This window comes from Pogonomyrmex barbatus, unplaced genomic scaffold (assembly GCF_055798465.1).
Source record: "Pogonomyrmex barbatus isolate J1 unplaced genomic scaffold, ASM5579846v1 scaffold13, whole genome shotgun sequence".
NCBI classification, from domain to species: domain Eukaryota; kingdom Metazoa; phylum Arthropoda; class Insecta; order Hymenoptera; family Formicidae; genus Pogonomyrmex; species Pogonomyrmex barbatus.
In genome coordinates, this window is record NW_028297109.1 from 3,519,136 (window position 1) to 3,544,226 (window position 25,091).

General features: G+C 28.6%; 4 protein-coding genes across 10 annotated transcripts; 1 reads left to right on the plus strand and 3 right to left on the minus strand.

Annotated features, from left to right (window-relative positions):
* Positions 1 to 54: 54 nt before the first annotated feature.
* On the plus strand, positions 55 to 7,393 carry su(r) (dihydropyrimidine dehydrogenase su(r)). Of its 2 annotated transcripts, XM_089072355.1 has the most exons (17): positions 55 to 554; positions 640 to 842; positions 1,480 to 1,590; positions 2,232 to 2,564; positions 2,891 to 3,199; positions 3,358 to 3,681; positions 3,824 to 4,034; positions 4,257 to 4,441; positions 4,815 to 5,030; positions 5,113 to 5,277; positions 5,397 to 5,549; positions 5,618 to 5,738; positions 5,946 to 6,208; positions 6,391 to 6,567; positions 6,632 to 6,856; positions 6,947 to 7,104; positions 7,198 to 7,393. In XM_089072355.1, the coding sequence occupies exons 2-17, from the start codon at positions 795 to 797 to the stop codon at positions 7,268 to 7,270; spliced, it is 3,072 nt and encodes a 1,023-aa protein (XP_088928481.1). In that variant the 5' UTR covers positions 55 to 554; positions 640 to 794; the 3' UTR covers positions 7,271 to 7,393. The 2 variants fall into 2 exon arrangements, with proteins under 2 accessions (XP_088928481.1, XP_011641125.2); XM_011642823.2 differs by lacking the exon at positions 55 to 554 and having other exon boundaries at positions 561 to 842.
* A 119-nt stretch (positions 7,394 to 7,512) lies between these two features.
* Positions 7,513 to 13,100, minus strand: LOC105429643 (phospholipase A2-like). Of its 2 annotated transcripts, none has more exons than XM_089072366.1 (6): positions 12,224 to 13,100; positions 11,943 to 12,122; positions 10,360 to 10,647; positions 8,819 to 8,978; positions 8,394 to 8,534; positions 7,513 to 8,167 (listed from the first exon to the last, which is right to left on the minus strand). In XM_089072366.1, the coding sequence occupies exons 3-6, from the start codon at positions 10,628 to 10,630 to the stop codon at positions 8,098 to 8,100; spliced, it is 642 nt and encodes a 213-aa protein (XP_088928492.1). In that variant the 5' UTR covers positions 10,631 to 10,647; positions 11,943 to 12,122; positions 12,224 to 13,100; the 3' UTR covers positions 7,513 to 8,097. The 2 variants fall into 2 exon arrangements, with proteins under 2 accessions (XP_088928492.1, XP_088928493.1); XM_089072367.1 differs by having other exon boundaries at positions 10,360 to 10,659.
* Positions 13,101 to 13,248: 148 nt separating this feature from the next.
* Positions 13,249 to 17,199, minus strand: LOC105429656 (phospholipase A2-like). The gene is made up of 4 exons (XM_011642786.3): positions 16,893 to 17,199; positions 14,389 to 14,548; positions 13,980 to 14,120; positions 13,249 to 13,739 (listed from the first exon to the last, which is right to left on the minus strand). The coding sequence occupies exons 1-4, from the start codon at positions 17,197 to 17,199 to the stop codon at positions 13,655 to 13,657; spliced, it is 693 nt and encodes a 230-aa protein (XP_011641088.2). The 3' UTR covers positions 13,249 to 13,654.
* A 1,460-nt stretch (positions 17,200 to 18,659) lies between these two features.
* On the minus strand, positions 18,660 to 25,086 carry DEF8 (differentially expressed in FDCP 8 homolog). 5 transcript variants are annotated; one of them, XM_089072361.1, is made up of 8 exons: positions 22,427 to 25,086; positions 21,817 to 22,026; positions 21,311 to 21,602; positions 21,001 to 21,171; positions 20,764 to 20,817; positions 20,223 to 20,476; positions 19,729 to 19,964; positions 18,660 to 19,286 (listed from the first exon to the last, which is right to left on the minus strand). In XM_089072361.1, exons 2-8 carry the CDS (start codon positions 22,024 to 22,026, stop codon positions 19,061 to 19,063), a joined length of 1,443 nt encoding a protein of 480 aa, XP_088928487.1. In that variant the 5' UTR covers positions 22,427 to 25,086; the 3' UTR covers positions 18,660 to 19,060. The 5 variants fall into 5 exon arrangements, with proteins under 5 accessions (XP_088928487.1, XP_088928486.1, XP_011641111.1 ...); XM_089072360.1 differs by having other exon boundaries at positions 21,817 to 22,029; XM_011642809.2 differs by lacking the exon at positions 20,764 to 20,817 and having other exon boundaries at positions 20,223 to 20,464; positions 21,817 to 22,029.
* Positions 25,087 to 25,091: the final 5 nt, after the last annotated feature.

Below are 25,091 nucleotides of genomic sequence, written 5' to 3' on the forward strand. Positions count from 1 at the left end.
TTGATAGCATACGTTGACAATTCGATAGCGCAATGTGTTTAGTTTAGTTGATCCTTAAATCCTCGAGAAATTAAAAAAGAATTTTGACTAGTATATTTATATAAAAATTAATTGTGATAATAATTGATGACAAATTAAGTTAATCTTTTATCATTCATCATTAATATTTACCAAATATTCGAAAATTCAATATAATATTTGTTTTTAATATATATTAAAATATATTAAGCTTTTAAAATATTTGAAGATATATTAAGCGATGGATGCAATATTTATCGGTTTTACCGTCGTCATACCGAATGCGTCATGCATAAACATATGCTATAAGTTTCATTATTCTAAGCCAAATACCCGAAATAGATACAAAAATATAAGATAAAAACTTATAAAATACAAGGCGAATTGTAGTTCGAATGAGAAGCGAATAAATAACTAAGCATTATTCTCGTATCTACCAGATACTTTTTTTATCTCTGATTATCTCAATATACATTTGTGTGCAACGTCGTGACGTGATGCTATGTCACAGATGATATTGTCGACATAACGATAAAGTGAGTGTCCAATACAGGCTCAGTACAGGCACGAATGTCCAAGTGAATCGTTGTGATTCTCAGAATTTCGCTATCTATCCGGCAGGTAAACTCGAAGTGCGAGTTGCTTCAGTTACCTGTTTGTCCGCAATCCATTCTGGCAATTCTCAATCAAACTCATTATACCGGTTTCCCAATTAGCGATCCGCTTACACAAACTTGACACACTAAATCGCGTGCTACTTCGTTCATGCTCGGAAAATGGCATCGCTAACATCGATGTTGAGCAAGGATGTGCCTGATATCGAAGTAAGTGCGAATTTTTAGTGCGTGATGCAAATAAATGACTTCTCTACTTTTAAACTGTCAAAGATATTGAAAAGATATTCGCAGATCTGAATAATAAAGATGTTTGTTATATATCAGTCCAATTGACTTCTCTTCAAATTCTTGAAAGCTTAAACTTAGCTTTAAATAAAATCGTTTTCATTGTTTTCATAATGATTCAATTCTGTGTTTCTTTTGTTACTGCATGTATCTTTGCACATTCTATTTTGAATTAATATTTTTTACAATATAACATATTTTTAAATGTAAAGCTTTTTGGTTTAAAGCTTTTTATATTACATTTTATAACAAGGTTTTTTATTTCCTTAATTTTTTTATCTTTTAAAGGCATTTACGGCAATCATCGATGAATCTTTATAAGTTTGAGTAAACTAAAGTTTATAAATATTACAGGAACTTTTGCATTTTTGAAATAGAAATTTCTTTTAACAACTTTTATTTGTCCTTTATTTTTCTTTATTACATATTACTTTTCTTTACTTTCTTTATCACATGTTTACATTTATTTATCATTATCACATATCAACGAGAATTATGATGACTTGTTATTATAATGTCGACCATAATGTCGACTAATGATAAATTATATATATTTTAGAATATATTAAACATCAATTCGAAAATCAAACTTCATGCAAATCTTGTGCCATCGGCGCGTACCAAACAGAACAAAGAACACTGGAAAAGAAATATCCATGAGAAATGTGATGTAAGTTTAAATCGAATTGTAAAATATTAAATCTAAATGTATACAAGAGAGAGGGAGAGAGAGAGAGAGAGAGAGAGAGAGAGAGAGAGAGAGAGAGAGAGAGAGAGAATTTTATTAAATTTTATTATTAAATTATAAACTATATTTACTATAAAAATATCATTAATTTCAGTCATATAATTCATATTATTTGTGGCTATCATATTATCAAATGTTACATGATGTTTAAAAGATACAAAGCAGTCGATAAGATTATTTCTTGTTCTCTCGTTATGTGTTTTCTATTAAAACATCACTGTCTTTTATATAATATAAAATTTTTATATAAGCCTACATGAAAAAATTCTCATTGAAATAAAATAAAAACAAATGTCAAATATTATTTCTAAAAATTTTATAAAATATAAAAATTAATACACAAGAGTAATAGATTTTTAAGTAATAGATTTTTCAAAAATATTAATTAATCAATTTAAAATTTGTCCTAAAAATGATTCTTATAGACAATATAATATTTATCAAAGATTAAATAATAATAAATTCTTGACAATATATTCTATAAAAAATATTTTTATTTATAAATTATATATTTAATTCTAAAATTTATAGAACTTACTTAATTTTTCTATTTTTTTCCTCAGAGTTGCATGTCTTTGACAAAGAACTTTGATGACATTAAGCACACTACATTGAGCGAGCGTGGAGCTTTGAAAGAAGCAGCACGTTGTTTAAAATGTGTCGATGCACCTTGTCAAAAATCCTGTCCCACACAACTAGACATCAAATCCTTCATTACCTCAATTTCCAACAAGAATTACTATGGCGCAGCTAAGGCAATTTTGTCTGACAATCCTCTCGGTCTCACCTGTGGCATGGTTTGCCCAACTAGCGATCTTTGCGTGGGTGGATGTAATCTTTACGCAACCGAGGAAGGACCTATTAACATTGGTGGACTTCAACATTTTGCGATGGATGTAGGCAATGTTACTTAGAAATATTTATTTCATTAACTTGTGATATTAAATAGTGACAATAAAATAAACAATTCACTAATGTTTCTACAAAAATTTTAATAATATAATAAATATGATATATGTGTACCAAATTTCTAAATAATATTGTATATGTATGTATATTGTAATTTCATTGTATATGCTGTCAAAATGTTTTCTTTAGTATTTTTTCAATGTTTGAAATAATAAAAAATACATATTATATACTTAAATATAATCTAATTTTAAAATAATTATAATACATTTTTTTATTATTTATATGTTAACTGTCCAGATTAATTTTCCAGGTTTTCAAGCAGATGAACATACCTCAGACTAAAATACCTAATCAAACAGTACCTCATGCAAACACGAAGATTGCTTTGCTCGGTTGTGGTCCAGCTTCTCTCTCATGTGCGACATTTCTCGCTCGACTCGGTTATAATGATATCACAATATTCGAGAAAGAAAAATATATTGGTGGACTTAGCTCTTCTGAAATACCACAGTATAGACTTCCGTATGATGTTGTCAACTTTGAAGTGGATCTCGTCAGGGATTTAGGAGTGAAAATTGAATTGGAAAGATCACTATCTGAAGAAGATTTGACAATACAGGTAAAATTAACTTAAAAACCTTTTGTCTATTTTTGTTGCATTGATTTGAAAATATAAACTTATTGCATTTTTAAATTTTGCCGTCATCTTCTAAATTTTAGAAGAAATTATTCTACAAGAATTTACAATTAATTTTAATAAAATTGAAAATATTTTAGGGTCTTCAACATGCTGGATACAAAGCGATCTTTTTGGGTATTGGATTACCTGATCCAAAGAATATACCAATCTTCGAAAATCTTACATCAGAAATGGGCTTTTTTACCTCAAAAAGTTTTCTGCCAATCGTTGCAAAAGGCAGTAAGCCAGGAATGTGCGCTTGTAAGAATCAGAAATTTCCATCTCTTCGAGGCAATGTGATCATTCTTGGTGCGGGAGATACCGCATTCGATTGCGCCACTTCTGCTTTGCGATGTGGTGCCAAAAAAGTCTTTATTGTCTTTCGAAAAGGCTTCACCAACGTGCGGGCAGTTCCAGAAGAGGTAATCGTTCACCGCGTTTGTAAAATACACTTCTTAAACTTTAATCTTCAAATCTAGAAATACTTAAAAATGAAAAAGTTATGTTAGAGGATATTTCAAAATATTTAGAAAGATCAAAATTTGATGTCCTTAAATTATTTAGATGGATCTGGCAAAGGAAGAAAAATGCGAATTTATACCTTTCCAATCGCCGAAGCGAGTCATCATTCGCAATGAGAGGATCGCCGCAATTGAGTTTTGCAGAACTGAACAGAATGAAAATGGTGAATGGATAGAAGACGAAGAGCAAAAAGTTGTCTTGAAGGCAGATTTCGTGATTTCGGCTTTCGGTTCGGGACTGTATGATTCTACTGGTGAGTAGTAATGTTCTTTATATATTATAATGTAGACATGTTAAACATTTTAGAAATAAATAATAGAAACAAATGTAATTTTAAAATAATGTAATTTTTTATATTATACAAATTAAAATTAATATATACACATATGTATGAATTAAATAAAAAAATAAAAACGATGTGAATAAAGTAAAAATAAAAAAATAAAAAGAAATTGCGTTTTTATTACAAAAATAGTGAAACGTGCTATGATACCGGTTAAAATAAATGGCTGGAACCTACCGGAAGTGGACGAGACTACAATGATGACATCGGTACCAGGTGTATTTTGTGGAGGTGACCTTGCAGGTGTTGCTCAGACAACCGTGGAATCTGTGAATGATGGAAAAACAGCTGCATGGTATATTCACAAATACATACAGGTGTGTTAGTACATTTAGTACAATGTCTTTATCAAGTATCAATATAAAGTTGCTAGTTTTTTATATAAAATATTTATACAAAAGTGTAGAATTTCATCAGGATAAAATATACAATCTGAGCAAATAAAACATTATACTAATATAATAATGTAACAATAACTAATACAATAATGTAGCAATAATTAATACAATGAGAATAAATTTATTTTCACTTATGTTTACGAAAACGTAAAATAAAATTAGATTTGTTCTATATATGGATTTGTTCCATATCCAACATACGTTTATTATAATATGTTTATATAAAATAGATAAATATAAAATAGATAAAATGATTTATTTAACTATTTTTTATTTTTGCTTATTTATTTAGGAACTCTATGGCTTGATAGTGCCAGAAATCCCGCAATTACCAAAATTCCATACCGCCATCGATGATGTTGACCTCAGCGTTAAGATATGCGGGATGAAATTTGAAAATCCTTTTGGTCTCGCTTCTGCACCACCCTGTACGTCCAGTGCAATGATTCGGAGAGCTTTTGAAGCCGGTTGGGCTTTTGCTGTCACAAAAACCTTCTCTTTAGATAAGGTATTTTAAGGTATTTAAAGATTGATTGCCATGTCACAAACGTATCTCATTTTCAAATAATGTTTTCAATACTTCGTTACAGGATCTCGTCATCAATGTGTCGCCACGTATTATCAAAGGCACTACATCTCGTCATCATTACGGACCTGAGCAAGGCAGCTTCCTGAACATCGAGTTGATATCCGAGAAAACCGCCGATTATTGGTGTGGCAGTATTACTGAGTTGAAGCGAGATTTCCCTACAAAAGTAAATATAATTTTCTAAAAAAAAATATATAATAAAATTTACAAGAATAATAAAATTGAAACAATTGTATATTAATTACTGATGATCGATCTTTCATTTTATCATATATTTTTATGCAGATTGTCATCGCAAGTATTATGTGTACGTATAACAGAGCCGATTGGACAGAATTGGCGAGAAAAGCGGAAGCGGCTGGTTCTGACGGCTTGGAATTAAATCTATCTTGTCCACATGGTATGGGTGAATCAGGAATGGGTTTGGCCTGTGGACAGGTTTGTCCATTTTTCTTCTTTTTTATTATAATTCAAAATATAAAATTAATAAATAAAATTGGCTTCAGGATCCCGAATTGGTTAGAAATATTTCCAGATGGGTTCGCGAAGCCGTCAAGATACCGTTTTTTATAAAACTAACACCCAACATAACTGACATCCTTTCCATTGCCAAGGCAGCTTACGAGGGTAGTTATAATTATTTTGAAATATTAATATAAAATTAAACCGATATATACTGATTAAACCGAACGTATTTAATATTTTCTTATCAATAATATCAATATATTTAAATCTAATAAATTCTTAATCTAATTAAATTTTTACAAAGAGTTATATGTTGAAAACGAATTATTATAACATCTATTTAACTAATAAATAATTGATATGATATAGGCAAGGCTGATGGCGTTACTGCCATTAACACAGTATCAGGATTAATGGGGCTGCATGCCGATGCGACTCCATGGCCTGCGGTCGGCCTCAATAAGTCCACAACGTATGGTGGAGTATCAGGAAATGCTACCAGGCCCCAAGCCTTGAGAGCTATTTCAACGATTTCGAAACACCTTCCAGGATTCCCAATACTCGGCACTGGTGGCGTGGACTCGGCCGATGTTACTCTGCAGTTCTTACATTGCGGTGCATCGGTTGTCCAAGTACTGTTAAATCTACTCGTACTCTTAATTTTGTTTCTAATTGTTTCCTCTCGACTGTTGGATATTATATCATTATTTTAGAACAAAAGTTAAATCTGCACTTAAAAATGCATATTAATTTTCCAACAAAGTTATAAAATGAAAAACCGAACCAAAATACTAACCGAATATTTTCAATGTAGATCTGCAGCGCTATTCAGAATCAGGATTTCACCGTAATAAATGATTATGTGACTGGCTTAAAAGCATTATTATATCTGAAAAGCTTGGCACAGGTGAAGGATTGGGACGGTCAGAGTCCACCGACATTCAAACATCAAAAAGGCAAACCTGTTTCGTTGCAGCACGCCCTTGGAAAAGTAAGAATTATCAATTAATATACTGCGCAATAGACAAAAATATTTTTTAAAATATTTTTTCCAGAACATACCATATTTTGGTGTATACCAAAGGCTGCGTGAAAGGAAGATAGCCGAGCTAAAAGCAAATTCGAATCCCTTAGATCAGGTTGTGAAGACAACACGACCGGCTCCAGAACCGATTGCACCGATACCTACTGTCAAAGATGTAATTGGTAAAGCGTTGAATCACATTAGCAGCTACAAGGAATTGGACAACAGGAAACAAGTAATCGCTTTGATCGACGATGTATGTTGAATGATGTTTCAATCAGTGGCATCTGATATCACTCAACAAGATTCAATTTTATTTTATTCACATTTATTTTTCGTTTTCCAGGATATGTGCATAAATTGCGGTAAGTGTTATATGGCTTGCGCAGATTCCGGGTACCAGGCAATCACCTTCGATCCCGATACTCATATTCCAAAAGTGACAGATGATTGCACTGGATGTACGCTTTGCTTGTCCGTCTGTCCGATTATCGATTGCATCACGTAAGTTTTCAATAAAGAACATTTAATTCGTTCCATCTCGATTCTTTGCTTCAATTTTGTTTTTTGATTCATCCTTATTTATTTTATTTTCAGTATGGTTCCCAAAACGATTCCGCACGTAATTAAAAGAGGGGTGCCGCCAAAAAATATAATCGAAATTTGTTGAATATTACATATTGTCTAAAGAAATTTATGATAGCATTTTACTACAAATAATTAATTATTCAATGAAAATTAACATCATGTAAAAGATAATATGTAATATACATAAATAAATGATAAATCATTATCATGTGTAATTAGTATCAATCAATAGTAGCATCAATAATTGTATAGCTATCTTAAACTAAGTATACCGTTAGGATTACTAATAAAGATTTCGATTAAAAAGATAAAAAACACAGATAGTTCATTGCAATCATTAAGTTCTATTTTATTGTCATTGTACATTATATTTTTATTACATTATAATATGTAATATATCTATTAAAATAAATCATACATATACACATATATATATATATATATATATATATATATATATATAATTTTTAAAATATATCAGTATACATATTATAATTGCTTTAAAAAAAATAGATTGTTTTTTCATCTACCTTAAGAGAATCACTTTCTTTTTCTTCCTTGTTTAAATTAGGCATTTATTCTAAATAAAATTGTAATTATTGTAAAATATATTTTGAATGTTTTACAAGATTCACAATTTTATTTAAAATGGATGGACTTAATTTAAAAGAAAAAAAACAGAAAGTGATTCTTAAGATAGATAAGAAAATAAATATATAAATTATTCTTTCTAAGAAATTATTTTTATATGTACCTCTTTTTCGTATCCTTTCTCTTTCTCTTTTAAATTGAGCATTCATTATAAAACACTCAAAATCTTATTCAGAATAAATATTCAATTTAAACAAAAAAGAGAAAGAAGGTAATTTTATAATTCTGCGATCACAAAATTTGAATGTCTATCGTTAATTAATACTTCGAGTTGTCTAACCATTGATATTTCTTGCAGTGATTCTTGCACACCGTGCCATCATCATGACTGAAATTTAAATATTTCGATTAAACTTTGCCGGAATTTTTATTTACATTTTAAAATATCTAATGCAAAGAAAATAATTGATATAAACGATTATGTTATACTGTATAAAATTCTTTTCTTATAGTTTAAATTTAGATTCATTTGTGTTTGTTTATATAAAATTAGAGTTAATGAAATCGATCGTAACTATTAATAAATATAATTGTATATTTTTATTGTATCTTACTTGCAATCATCTGTCAGGCATACACATCGGAAACATTGCGGTTTCAGTAGATTGAAATACGTCTTCCCAATTCCGTTGCTGAGCATACTGTTGACTCTTTTCAGACATTTGTAAAACTTATGGTCGCAATCACAAGCAGATCTATGATCATAATAAAATTAGTTAAGAAACCTAAAAATTGTCAATAAAATTAACATGAATTAAAAGCATTATGTTTAAACATACAATATGTTTAAACATACAATTTGATGAAACAAGAACTTATATTAAATTTATATTTTGCAATTTATCATGTAAAATTTATGTTTGAATATCAAAATAAGCATTATTAGATTTTTCTTAGATATTAATGATAAAAAATAAAATGACGAATGTTATATGATAAGTATTGAGGATAATACTTGTATAATCTCATTGGCAATTACCTTGTATAAGCGCCGTTATTTTTAAGATTGAGCTTCGTTTTACCAGCTAATAAATCGTTTAGACATTTATCATGCTCTCTGCAACAAGCATCTGTATCATTAAAGCGACCGAGGTCATTGTCGTTTTTTGCGCGATCTCCATCACCGCACCAGACTGTTCCTGATATAAATATTATTGGTGAAAGGAAAAATAATAAAAACGAGTTAATTTTAATACGCAATTAATGATAACGTGACTGATTCTTCTTTTTTCTTATAACTCCATATTTTATTGCATAAATAACGCAATCGTAATTAATATCTGATATAAATATTTTTAATAAAATTACATTAGTTAACATTAAATCATTAACAATCAAGAAACATACATATAATCAAAATGTAAATAAAAAATTAATTTTATTTCACGTAGCATTTTCTATTATAATTATCCTAAAAAATGATGGTTAGCAAAAGGTGTCATTCATTTTTCTCGCGTTCTCAAAACAAGATAAACTCAGTAATATTGATAAATGCTGTCAAGAAATTGATATTACGTACAATTTGGCATTTAGCAACCAGCATTAGTAATAGACGGGATGTATTATGCTTTACGAGAATGATCAATCATACATTGCAAAACAGATTGTAAAAAAATTAAGCAAAATTGAAAAAGAAGTATGAAATTCTCTTCTCTTCATTTTCTCTCCTTTTATTCTTTTATAATCTATCACGAATTATTATTTTTTCAAATACTTGGACGGCTTTTTAGTGGAAAAACCTATTTAAAAGTGATGTAAAAACCTTCGAAGAATTTATTGCTTTTCCTTCTCCAGATTTCTATCAGAAAAGTATTGAAAGGTATTGAATTGTATCACATTGAAAGAAGTCTATTGAAGATGAAAACTTTTGATTAGAAAAATTGTGTTTTTAATGTAAATAATCAAAATAAAAATCAAAATATGCATAATCAATTAATATCCATTGAAAATCAATGATCTTTAAGAAAGTTTAATTAAATAACGAATTCATATATAATTATCTATAACGTATAATTAATAATATATCTACAATTATTATATCTATAATCTATAATTAATATAATATATGTATCTTATGTATGAAAACAATCATTCGTGTTTCATAATTCACAAACATTCATCAAATGTTCTTATTTCCAATTATATTTTTAATTTTTTTTCTGATTGTTGTTTTTATTATAAACTCATTAATTGTCATCAAAAAACGTATTAAAATCAATCAAAATGCGTAGTTTATTTCCATATAAAATAGAACTATTTTAAAATCGATCTTAAATGCAATATGAATTTTGCAAATTTATTCGTTTGTTATTAATTCTTTCATGAATCCTCTTTCTTTTCACGTAAAATATTAAATTTATTTATGCATCTTAATATAAGAGTGCACTATCAAGCCAGATAAGATAGAAGAGTAAAAGATATTGTAAAAATATTAAAAATAAAGTTTGTAGTATTATTTAAGATATCTTCTAAATATTCTTATTCTTTGGTAAATTTATTAACTTTAGATAATTGAGTTACCTGGAAAGATAGCGTGAATGTATTCTTTCAATATTTCACGATCATTATCATAAGATTCTCCATCTTCAGATTGTGAAACAGACTTGTCCTTTCCCAAGATCTTTTTCCCTAGCTTTTCCCAGAAAGCTATACGAGTTTCGTCGGAACCAGGTATGATATTAACATTTTCACATTCCTTATTCTCAATATTCTCAATATCTTCACAATCTCCGAATTGAATAGCGATGCCAAGGATGAAGAATATGGAAAGATAAACGAATACACGCGACATCGTACTATCTATTTCACCTGAAATAAATACTGACAAGATAAAAGATGCATCCAAAAGCACAATGAGCCCCTTAGTGAGCTTTTATATCCGATTAATATATTCTTTTATATCTAAAAAAATATATTATCAGATATAAAAGCTCATTATTAAGCACTTAGTAAATGATTATGCTTTTGGATTATGCTTCTGATTATGCTTATGCTCAATGGAAAAGAAATTTTTTTTTTTAATATGATGTATACATCATAGACCGATTGAATAAAAAAAATCAAAGATAATATAATTAAGATAATCATAAATAATCATCATCTACAATCGAAAATGAGAATATTCCCCGACAAAAAATACAAAAAATATTTGAGAAAAAAAACTGTCTCTTACATTAGTACGCATATAAAATTTTCCAATCTTCTATAAGAAAAGATTTCTTTAAAAGTACAAAAGATATATGAATTAATAAAATATAAATAAAGATATTTTAACAATTAACAATTATATCAAGTTTATTGAGTCATTAGTCAGTGTTTGATCTATTACTTAATATAAAATTAATTTTAAATGGAAAATAAAGAATTACCTTTAATGGTAAAAACCACAATAATATTATTATAATAGAAAAATTATCTCAATATTTTATAAATACAAATGTAAAGAAAATATCTTGGAAAAAAAGAAAAAAATATTTATTTATATTGCCCAATTCGACATGGAAACATATGTTGTTTACTGTTAACTTTACACCTTTTGCAAACTTAAATTTCTGTGCATATTGCGAATTCAAATAAGTTCATAAATTTGAATTTACATAATATCTCCTTTTATAGAGCAAGAAGTTTGTAACTAAAAAAATATTTATCTGTTCTTTGTAAGCAATAAAAATATTTATCTACATAATAAAAAGAAAACATGTAAATAATTGTTTCTGAAAAAAATACTTTAATACAGAAAATTTTTTTTTAATTAAAATTAAAATTTACTTTTAATTTCTTAAACAACTTTTATAATTTAACAGTGTAAACAAGATTAATTGCATTCAAAACTGAAAGACGTAATATTGACAATATTAAGAAAGAATAAACAATTAATTATATATTATATAATTATTAATTATATAATTATATATATATATCACATAAAATATAATATAAAATATATATAGATTTTTCATTAAAATAGTTAAAAAAAGTAACATGTGTGGTGAGATTTCAAGTTGGCACGATATAATGAGCAACAGATTAACAGATAAGTTTCGAGCTTAAGGATCTCGCTCATCTATATGTGGAAAATTTCGCGATATGACTTGTCTGCTTACCTGGCTAGAACTGACTGATGATGAGAATTAACATCGATAACACTTCTCTTAAATACTGTCGATATCTTACCAAAGCGCAGGCGGAAGCACATAAAATTGAATAACCTGACGCATTGGTCATATTAAAATTTATCGTTTAACACTTGTGCATATATCAAGGATGTCGGTCCAAAGAAAATTCTGCAATATCATACGATATTATCTATATGGACAATAGAGATAAAAATTCACAGTTCACATTCATCCGAGCAACAAGCGACAAAATTACAATAAATACTCGCCCAAATAATTGTTTGATATGGTTTGACAATTGGAGAATTTTGCATAAACCACATCTGCTTGCCTTTCTTCTTTTTCATTTGTTATGACATCTGTAAAATATAATATATGTCACGTACATGTACAATGCAACAGACGATCTATTATTAATAGACATTCTGCAAAACATCGCAATTAATCACTTATCTGTATCATTTATGAATGAACATGCTTTATGTTATATCTTATTAAGTGTCTATATGGCACTTTGTACTTTAGGTATCAAGTTTACACGATAATTAAAAAAATGTAATTAATAGATATCACCTGTATAATCTCACCGTATCTCATAATTAGACCGTGCATTACAAAACTTCACACAATACACCCTCCTAGAAATTTAATAGAAAGGTAGTGATTAATTACTTAGGGTGAGTATTAAAAACACTATTATTCGGAACTTTTACTATAAGAAATAAATAATAAGCCAGTGTTATATTGAGTAGTATTAAATTGGATTTCTGTAAGAATATATAAATTTTCAATTAGAAAAACGTTATATAATCCTTACATATATAATAATACATAAAAATTACAACTTGCAATCGAGTTGATCTGCTTAAAAAAAATAACAAGTGCAAAGAAATAAATCGTTCCAGTAAATGCGATAATGCACTGTTGATAAATGACCGAGATCACGTCCTATGAATAAGTTTTAATAATTTGTTCTATTTTATATTAATCATTTTTATATTAACCTATCAAAAAGTATAATTAAAGTAAAATTAATTTCAATATAAATAATTTAATTAAAAGATGTATTATTCTATATTTTGGACAATAAAATCATGGTCTCATATCTCTTACATCTCATACATCTTACATCTTACATCTTTAATTTGCTCAAATTTGGCCGTTAATTCATCATATTATTTTTCACAAACAACAAGTCTATATTATTTTCTTATCATTGTATAGCTATCTTAAACTAAATATATCATCAAAGTTATTAAGAAAAATTTTAATTAAGAAAATAAAGGATAGACAGTTTATTGCAATCTTTAAATTCTGTTTTATTTTTATTTCATATTTCAATTACACTATGCATCATTACATGTATTAAAATATATTTTTAGAATACATACATTTTTTAGAATACATACAATAATAGCCTCTCAATAAGAAATATCTTTTATTTTTTCATCTATCTTAATCTAAGAATTATCTTTCTCTTTCTCTTGCTCTACCCTCTCTCATACATTCTAAATAAAATTGTAAATATTATAAAATATAACACTAAAAATAAAAATGAAAAAACTGCAATTATGTTCAGAGTAACAAATTGCGACAAAAAGTATTTATTTAATAAATAAATTTTTAAAAATTTTGCTTTAGAATTAGATCTCTTAAAATAAAAGAATGTTTTCTTTTTTCACAAAACTTGAATCTGTGATCTATTCAAGGAGATAAATATACTTGGGATTGTCGATCCATTCATACTTTGTGCAATGATCTTTGCACTCCGTGCCATCATTAAGACTGAAAATTAGACATTTCGATTAAATTTTATTGAAATTTTTATATTTCTACATTTTTATATTTTATATTTTGAAAGTATCTAATGCATTAAAAACAATCGAGATAAATTATATTGTAATAAGATTCTTTTCCTACAGTTTAAAATTAGATTCATTTTTTAGATTTATGATTTAAGTAAAAATTAATGAAATAGATCGCAAATATTAATAAATATAATTGTATATCTTTAATATATCTTACTTGCAATCATCTGTCGGGCATATACATTGGAAACACTGTGGTTGCAGTACATTGAAGTATGTAACTCCGATGTCGCTGCTAACTACACTAGAGACATTTTTCAGACAGTGGTAGAACGCATGGTCACAAGCACAAGCAGATCTATTATCAGAAAACTAATTAAGAATTGTCAAAATATTAATATAAACCAAATGGTTTTATATTTAAATATATAATTTGATAAAACCAAAAACAAATTAATTAAATTTATGTTTCGCATTCGTCATGTAAAATTTATGTTTAATAAAAATATGAAAATAATATATGCATTACTGGATTTATTTCAGACGTTAGGATTAAAAAAACTAACAAAGATATAAATGTGTGAGAATTGATAATAACGCTCATATAATTTCACTCGTTCAGTTACCTTGTGAAAATACCGTTGTTCTTAACATTGACCTCTGTTTTGCCAGCTAATATATTATTTTTGCAATTATCGTGTGCTCTGCAACAAGCGTCTGTTTTCTTGAAAAGACCAAGATCGGTTTCCCTTTTTGCGATATCTCCACTACCACACCAGAGTGTTCCTGATGCAGGTATTATTGACGAAATTAAGAAAAAAATAACAATAAGAAAAGGCTAATTATTAATAATTATTAAATATCGTGATTTTGAATGACCGATTTGTTTTTTTCTTCATACAACTCCATACGCATTTTATTATATACAGGTATCTCAATTGTAATTAATATTTAATGTAAATGGAACAGTGCTTTTAATAAAATAGTATGAAATCAATAATAATCAAGAAACATATAATTATATATAAAAATATAATTAAAAATAATAAAAATATATTTAAAAAATTAATTTTGTATTACGTAACATATTTTCTGTTGTTCTAAAAAAACCTATAATTATATCTAATCTAATAAATAAATTTTAAAGCTAATACAAAGACAGCAAAAAATGTAATATCATAAGTGTACTGCACACACACACACACACACACACACACACACACACACACGCGCGCGCGCGCACACACACATATATATGTGCAGTAGATTTATGATATTACTATTATTATTATTATTATTATTATTATTATTATTATTATTATTATTATTATTATTATTATTATTATTATTATTATTATTATTGTGTGTGTGTGTGTGTGTGTGTGTGTGTGTGTGTGTGTGTGTGTGTGTGTGTGTGTGTGTGTGTGTGTGTGTGTGTGCAGTACATTTATGATATTACACTTTTGCATATATACATATGCATAAATATATATGTATGTATATATGCATATGTATATATGCAAAAAAAGAATAAATTAAAAAGCACTGAGTACAGACTTATTAACTCATTATCTAGTCGCATTATCTAGTCAGCTGAAAATCTTCTCATGCACTACGGAAATTTACATATACGTCTTATTAAATTTACGGTAATATTCGCACAGTGAAAAGAGAAGATTTCCTAGAATAAAATCCTTGAATACAGTAGCAACTGATAGTTTCGTCTGACGTATTTTTATTGCGGAATTTTCCGACAAACCTTTGCAATGATTTACAGAGCGATGGCTCTTCTCGATTGCACAACGTATGCAATAATGGAAAGTATGTTTCTTGAAGCATTTATAATTCTTTCTTAATTAATATTTATTTTATCTAAACCAATTTTGTATAAAAAATTTTTAAAACAATACTATAATTTTCTCTAGATAAAACTTTAAATTCAAGTTTTTTTCTCTCTTATACTTTATAAACAGTTTCGTTTTCTTAGCAGAAATTTGCATTTTATAAGCGAGTTAATTATTCGATGTCATCTCGTTACTTCACAAAATTAATGAAATATTAAAACAAAACACACTTAACTTTTATTTGCAAATTACATAAAATATATATCATTTACATTTTATTTCTCGAGAGATTAGTATATTTATGAATTAATTATATATAAATATATAATTATACAAAAATATATTATCTGATTAATTAAATTTTTGTAGGACATTAAAAATCTGTTATTATATGTAAAATTTCTTCAATAATTATTAAACATATCATTAAACAGATTAATCTACTGGATATCATTAAACAAATTTTATCTCTCGGCATTATCCGAATAAAACTTTAAGTTGACAAACTTAAAGACATATTTGTACATGTTATAATTTTTTAATAGCAACAAATCTTTTTATCAATAGTCTGCAAAGTAACACTTGTGAAAATAATAATTATACTAATTGTGCAAATTCAAGATGACATGTATAATTATTTAACGTCAATTAAAAATCATTGATTTTTAAGAAAGATTTTTAATTAACCAGAGAACAAGTTTATATATAATTATCTACATAATTAATACAATATATATCTTATATGTGAAGTCAACTCATTTCTTATAATTCGCAAATGTTCACAAGAACATGTTTTCTCCAATTGCGTTCTCAATTATTTTCTGATTATTTCTATTATAAACTCATTAATCATCATAAAAAAAAATATTGAAATCAATCATGTGTAATTTACTTGTATATAAATAAAACTATTTTAAAATCAATATCTTATCTTGAATACATCTTCAAAATTTCGCAAATATTCGCAAATATTTCGCAAATTTTCTATCACTTCTTTCATTAATTCTTTCATATAAAATATTTAATTTGCTCATATTTTTTAATAAGAGTACTAAAGGACAGTACTAAAAGGTGAGTAAAAAATATTAAAAATAAATTCTGTAATAATAAAGTATTTAAAATATTCTATCAATATTCTTCTGTAAATATTTAATACATTTTTTCTCTACTATTATAGAATATTTATTCTATGTAATCTTAAATATTCTGTATATTTAAATATGCATTCTTACATTTTCCTAAAATATTTTTTATATCTATTTTTTAAAATGTAGATAATCAGTTACCTGGAGCGATAGCATGAACATAGTCACTAAATTTTTCTAAGATGCTACCAAAAGATCCTCCGATTTTTGATTGCGAGGCCTCGTTGTTCTTTCCAAAGATATTACGTCTTATAATACCGAACGGGAACATCAGCCCCTTTATACTCTTTTCAAGTGGAGATAAATGAGTTTCATCGGAACCAGGTTTGATATTTACATCTTCACATTCGGTATTATTCTTGATATTTTCAGTACTTTCACAATCGCTGAATCGAATGCCGATGCCGAGAATGAAGAGTATGGAGAGACAAACGAACACACGCGACATTGCGCCAACTGTTCACCTGGAATAAATAATGACAGGATAGTGGGAAAAGATTTTTTTAAGAAATACAATGCATACATCGTGAATCATAAATAAATATCAAGGTGAGGAAAATAAATTCAAGATTGAAATGAAGCAACTTATCTATCGGTTTCAATTTTTTATACTAAGATAATTGTAGATCATTATCTCCACAATCACAAATGGAAATATTCCCTGATATATACAAATATAAAACTTTTCCAATTTTTTTATAAGAATATATTTCTCTAAAAATAAAAAAATATCAATGTTATTAATATAAATGTAATTCATTATCAATGAAATAATTTGCAACAAAGTTTTATTGAACCGAATACAAAGGTCTTTACCTTTAATAGACAGAAATCACAATAATGTCATTATAATAAAAAAAATTATCTACATGACTCAATATCTTAAAAAAAAAGAAAAAATATTAATATAAATTCATTGTCAACTTCGTTATGTCTTTTGTAATGCTGCAAATTCGCCGAACTTAATGTGCAAATTGCATATTCAAATAAGTCTACACTTTACATACTGATATCTTTTTTTTATAGAACAAGAAACAGCATAGGAAAAAAAACCTAATAAAAATTTTATCTATATAATAAAAAAACAATACATCGTTTCTGAAAAAAGTTTATCCTTTACAGAAAATTTTTTTTTAGTCGAAGTAAATAATTCTTAAACAACTTTAATAATTTAATTATAAAAATAAGATTACTTACATTTCATTAATTACATTATAAATGAAAGACATAATATTAATAATATTAAAAAACAATTAAAACTAGATTCAATACGAAAATTATGTATATCAGAAAAAAAAATTCAATACAAAATATACAGATTTTTCGTTAAAATCTAATAGTAATTAAAAAAATAACAACATGATGAAATTTATTCAAGTTAGTACAAACATAATAGAGTAATAGATAAATGAGTTTCGATAAATCCTTAGCAAGGATCCGTTCGTAATTCATTTATCTATAACGTGAAATATTTCGCGACATAACACGTCTGCTTACCTGGCTTAACTGACTGAAGATGCGAGTTGGCATCGAACTTCACTTCACTTAAATACCGGCGATATCTTTTTCTATCAAAGCGCAGACGGAAACGCGCAGGATTAAACAACCCGAAGAGTTGAATAGTATTAAATTTGTCACTTAACACTTGTGTAAATGTCAAGGGCGTGGCCAAGGAAAATTCTGCTAGTACATATATCACGCGGTATTATCTATGTAGACAATAGAGATAAAAATTCGCGATTGACATTCAATTGTGTAATATATGACAAAAATACAGTACACTCAACTAAATTGTGATGCGCATCAACAATTAGCCAATTTTGCATGAACCACATTTGCTTGCCTTCTTTTTTTCTCTATTTATCTGTTAATTCATTATGGCATTTGTAGAATAATACGCGTTACATATGTGCATAGTGTGGCAGAAGATTTATTATTAATAAACATTCTTCTGAATGTAATATTGCAATTAATTGCTCCTTCCTAGAGTTTAATGAATGAGTATGGTGTTACACCTGTATTTGTGGCACTTTACGCATTATGTACCAAATTTGCACAATAATTAAAAAAATGTGATTAATAGATATCACCTGTATAATCTCACTGATTAGACCGTGCGTTATAAAACTTCACTTGATACATATACATTCACAATTAGAGAAACGCTATACAACCCTTAATATGTATGATAATATAAAAATTACAGCCTGCAATCGATTTGATCCGCTTAAAAAAATAACAGGTACAAAGATATAAATCGTTACACAGCTGTACAAATAATATTTTACCGCACATGCTCGCATTTTCGTTTAGGATTCCTTTGCGGTATCGTCCGTATCACAATCTTCGCCTTCCTGCGCTGTTTGTCCTTGTAAAGCACGACGTTTCTGCAAACGTGCGCACCGTGGGCAACAATGATTACGTTTAGCCCAACAAACGCGATGATGCACTGCCGAACAATGTTGACAGATAACTGAGCTCGCATCCCATGGATAAATAATCTCATCATTGCCGCATATTTCGCATAGGTGTCCTCTGAAAGACATCGTAAATTTACTTATTTGAATTTTATTTTTAGTTGCAAATAGAATTTTCTTGCCTATCATTCTTATTTTAATTACATGTACATATGTACAAATTATTTAACAAAAATTAACATTAACAAAAATAATACGAGACTGATAAATAATAATTATAATTCAAATTACCACAATAATTTAAAATATATAAAAAATTGACATAAAGACAATCATATAAAATTCGGAAAAAAGTATCTAAGTAAAGTTCTAATTCTAATTAGAATTCTCAAAAGTTTGGAAACATTCAACATATTATAACGTACAAAATTCCACATATATCATTCTATGTATTAAGTTGAATGAAAAATGATGAAAGACTTTGACATATTAATTTGGGCATAAGAACTGAGTTATATAAATATCAAAAGAATGTATCCTTTCTCTGGTTAAATATTTACCTTGCCTTGCAGAGCTCGCAATGCTGCGTAATATGTGCATGCATCGTGTCATACGCAGCACGAAGCTCGTCCAAAAGAATGCCACTCTGAAGATCGATGAGGTCCTTGATAGAATAATTACTTGAATTTTCGATCATATGTGTGCGTAATCCAATCTTCCACGGTAATCCTTGAGTGCAAGCTTCCATGCATAAAACTAGATATCTTTTCATCATCTGCATTTCCTCTCGCATCCGCTAAAATTTAATATTTATGTATCTCAGTCTACATATATAATATTATCAATTAGTTTAATATAGTTTAATTAATAAAGTTGTCAGTCATGTAAATTTAATCTTTATCTTTATAAAAGATTGAGATTTTATTTTAAATTATAATAAAACTATGTAATTTAAAAAACTTACATAAAAAAATTTAATATATAATGTATATTTTATATTTGATAATTTAAAAATGTTTTTTAATCTAATATTTGTCTCAATAATGATCTTTACCTTTACAAGCGATAGATCAGGAACCAAAGTAAAAAGTTTCGGATTTAATTCTTCTAAAGGTAATACGGAACGATCTTCCAAGAGCATCAAAAGCTGTGCTGCAGCGCGAGATACCAAACGCGGCTCCATGTCCCAGTTTCTGACCACTCTTGCGGGAATAACCATAGCTGTGTTCCAATGGCATCTCTGACAGTAATATAGACCGCTGTAGTCACAAAGTCGCGGCTCTATCCATGCTGATTCTAGAAATGTTACTGTTTTCATTATCAAATTGTATATAATTGTATATAATCAGAAATTCTTGTAAAAAAATTCTTATAATTTCATACTCATAAAAATGTTGTGAAAGGCGCAAAAAGCTATCTTAAAATATCCTAGTACACTTACATGTAACAAAGCAATAAATAGAAATGGGAGATATAAGCTCTTTGCATTAAGATGTTAATGCTTTGTTATTAATATATATATATATATATATATATATATATATATATATATATATATTATATATATATATATATATATATTACATATTAAATACCTGCATTTTTAAAGGAACTGCCGAAGCAAGATAGTGATAATCCTTTCGAGAAAGCTTGCAAGAGGATAATTTATCACCATTATCATAGGATATTTTAACTCAATTATCAAAGAAGGAAATAACAAGACAACATAAAACAAATGAAACAAACAATTCATTTGATCTACTTATTCACACAATTAATAAGATGACTACTGTCTCTTTCTTCTCTTTCTCTAATCTTAATTGTATACTTACTGAATGTTATTCGCACTTTGCATTCTGCGCAACGATAACTTTGCTTTGAAAGGCCTTGTTCCGGGCAAATGTCCTTCGTATGCGTGTATCCACCAGCTTCACTGGCGACTACATGCACGCATACACGGCACACACTGTTTAAACACTTCCAATGGCAACTAAATTTACAGTCTGAAAAACAACACATTTATAATGTAATAATGCTTATCAATAAAATCGAATATCAATTAAACCGATTAGAAATCATGTTACGATATATAATAATGCACAAGTCCGTCAAAATTATATTGGAATATCATTTGACATTTACCGCTACACATGTACCAGGACTGTAGCATCGTCCAGATTGCCCCACTGCAATGGTCGCAGTAAACTGGAGTAGATGTAGTGATATAGTACTTCTGTGGTACAAAATGATGACCTAGAATCACACGTGTCTCGAAAAGATTCTCGTCCGAGGTCTCGCGCAGTTCTTGCACACGCAAACGCAACTCAATCAACCGTCGAACTAGCCATTTGCGCTCATCCGAGCACTCGGCACTCTCCAACACCATCAGCTTGCATTTGTGTACCATTTCTTGAAGATCCTCCTGAGACGCATCCTATAAAAAAAATAAGCATTAATTTTGATATTTATATGTAACAAAATAATACTGTGGAACAAATTATTCGAGCAGTTATTCAATTTAACTGTTCTTCAGTTGATTTCTTTTAATTTTAATAATTTCTTCATTCTTTCATGTCAACTATCTACTTCCAATTAAAATAAATTTTATTTGAATATAAATAATTAAATTCAGATGTACTGTTCTATACCTTAGATAATGAGAGCATGTTCTCCACTGATTTCAAACTGAACGGTATAGTTCCCTTGCTGTCAGAGCTGTCATCCGCTTCTCCTGTCATGTAGTCGGACGAAGATGATGGTGTTGATGTTCCCGTACCAGAACTGTTCGCTCGTATTCTAGACTCGTAATGTGAATCATTTTCTCCTACGATGGGAGGGTTGCTCTTTATATCTACCATCTTCTACACAACACACATACCAAGAGAGAAGAGATAAAGATGTATGTCACATTTTCTTACAAAAATAATGCTTGCTATCACAATGTTTATTTGATATACGATAAACTATGGTAATTTTACTTGTCCCTCGCACCGTAAGTTAAAATTTTGACAAAGCAATTCTCGAAGACATTATTGCGTCACATTACCGTTAAAATATTCTTAATGACGTTCACACCAAGAAATTTTGCGTAGCACAAAAGCATTTGCTACACTTATATATGTAATTTAAAACATACTCGAAGAAACTGGGTTTTTTAAAAATGTAGCTAAATAGAGACCGTTCTCTACCATTTCTATCGCGAAAAATATTTCGATTTAGTTTCAAAATAAAGAGGGAATTTGAACATAAAATACATACCGACTTTGTCAACGCTTTCCGCGCAAACTGCGAGAGGAAAAAAAGGAAACGACTACTCCTAATTGCCACTACTCATTGCAAAATGCGTCTGGAATTCAGTGATAGATCGAATTAGCGATGGACAGTAGCGGATAAAAGCTACTCTTTCATTTTTACAGGACAGTTTAGGTTATAGACGTTTTTCCTCAGCTTTTTCTCAGTTCTCTCTCCGCGCAGCAGATGCGTTCCAAAATCAGCTGATCGTGCGCGCAGTTTGACAGATCGCTTGACAGCACGTGTGTGGTGTGTGAGAGAGGAGGAGATATATTTTTGTCCAAAAACTGCTCGTTCCTGGAACAAAAATAAAATTGGATCAATTGATATTGATGAATTCAACGAAGTATGATGAGATTTTCGAGTAGAATTTATGGACAAATTGATTTTATTTTAAACAAATTCATTTTGTCTTTTCTACAAAAACATTTTCCTTACAAAAAGAAACGCGACGAGATTTTACATCGAATTTACAATGCACATTCGTGATTGATAAATATCAGCTTCCAATATTTGCACCAATTACACAAATAATATAAATAATTTTTAAGCTCTATCAATTTCCAAGTGATGAATAATTAAACACCGCCGCAGATACGTCTTTATTCCTCTCAGAATTGCGCGGGCACGCTTTCTTCCCTTCAAGCAAACGTAGTAAAGAAAAAGGACTTCTAGAAATATAATCGTAAATCCGAAATTCATAAATGAGAGAAAAAAAGTCGTATTTAGCGCATGCACCACGCAATATTAGTTTCAGTCTTAGATGTAGAAAGCATACACGCATTAGGAAAGATCCACCTTCTTGTGTTAGATAGATCTGCTACAGCTACACTACATCCGATATACTAAAATCTATGGGGAAATACCGGCATATACAAGAGACAACACTTCATATTCACATTTTTATGAATCGTCAATTTCTTATTGAGAGATATGCAGCCTACGCGATAATCATCCTACTCACTATGTCTGTACTTTACGCAGGAATCACAAAGCTACAAACGATGCTAAGATCTTGGAAAATCGACTGAACGATCAATGATTTTTATTAACGCTCATTTCACGTTTGGACGTTAATAAAAATAGTTCTAGCGCCATGGCTTAAAATAAAAATGACGTAATCTATCATCAGTTTATTAACAGGCGAGCGGAAGTTCGAAAGATACATGCTAAAACGCATACAAGATCTAAACAATACTTTTCTGCGCATATTATTATTATTTTCTGGCACAGTCAGATTCGTAGCATCGTCAATTGAGTTACTCTCTCTCTCTCTCTCTCTCTCTCTCTCTCTTTCTTTCTTTTGAAATCTGATACTTTATGTAGATATATGTAAATATAATCTGTGTGTGTGTATATTTCTATTTATATATTTATTATACAGAATGTATATTGAAGCAACGCTCGATCGAGATCGTGCGGAATCTTCTCGGAATGCTCCATTCTATCCAAATATACGTACGTTTCGTAACACGTTGTATAGTTTCAGAGAAATACGTTTCATTAGAAACATAAAAATGAGCTCAATCGCGATTTCGCACTAGTTAACGAAAACGAAAAAGGAAGAAAGGGCATTTAGTAGTACTAAATGTAGCATTAGTTTGAGCTTAATACTTATGCTTTGGTTTAAGTAAAGAGAAGATCCTGCGGAGTCTACTGACGTCGTTACTCTCGTCAAATAAAATCAGAGAGAGAAATAGAGTTATTTGTACGATATTATTCGGAGAAATCTAGAACAAACGCATCTATATATTATTACTATTTATACGTAGGACAAGATCGTTATTTCATAAGTTATAGCGGCATTTTTGTTGCGTATATGTATATATACACAAGTTACTAATGTTCGATATATGTTGGTACTCGAATTTCACCCAGCTATAGAAACGCTTTTTAGCAAACTAATGTTGAAAGCTCAGAAAAACAGGCAATTTTGTAGACTTTCCCTTGCAAAAATCAAAAATATCTTTGAGAATATACATATAGACATATTTTCTTACAGAATACTCAGAAAATGCATTTAAGAGTCTCAAAATATGCATCGACTATTTTTACTCTATATATAATTTCTTATCATCATATTTTTTAAGAAGATTTAAGAAGACTTTGGAATCTTCTACCATTTAATGTTGAATGTACATCAAGAATATCCAAAGATTTGTATTAGCACAAACTTATTAAGGTGAAAACTCAAGTACCATGGAAATAATTAATAAGAGATTATTAATTAAAAAAAGATTATACATATATAAAGATATTGGGATAGTTAAATCATATCTATACAACATTACGGAATCGATGCAATTAAACATGAAACGCAATCTTGATCATCTATATAACAAATTCCGATTATAAATTATGCTTATTAGAAGTCATTGGATAGAAAATTACCCAATGCCCAAAATATCACTTATCAAATATTAAAAATAGATAACAAGAACCAAGGATTGCCGAATAATAGAACGAATAGAGCGGGGTAGGCATTATCATGTATACATTAATACATATAGAATTATTGTATATAGCCACTTAAAAAAGAGAAAAACAGATAAATCATTCCAGTCGGAGTTCATAAATATTTCACTCCGAAATAAATCTAACTGAATGATATGATTACGGAGGTTTAAAGCGT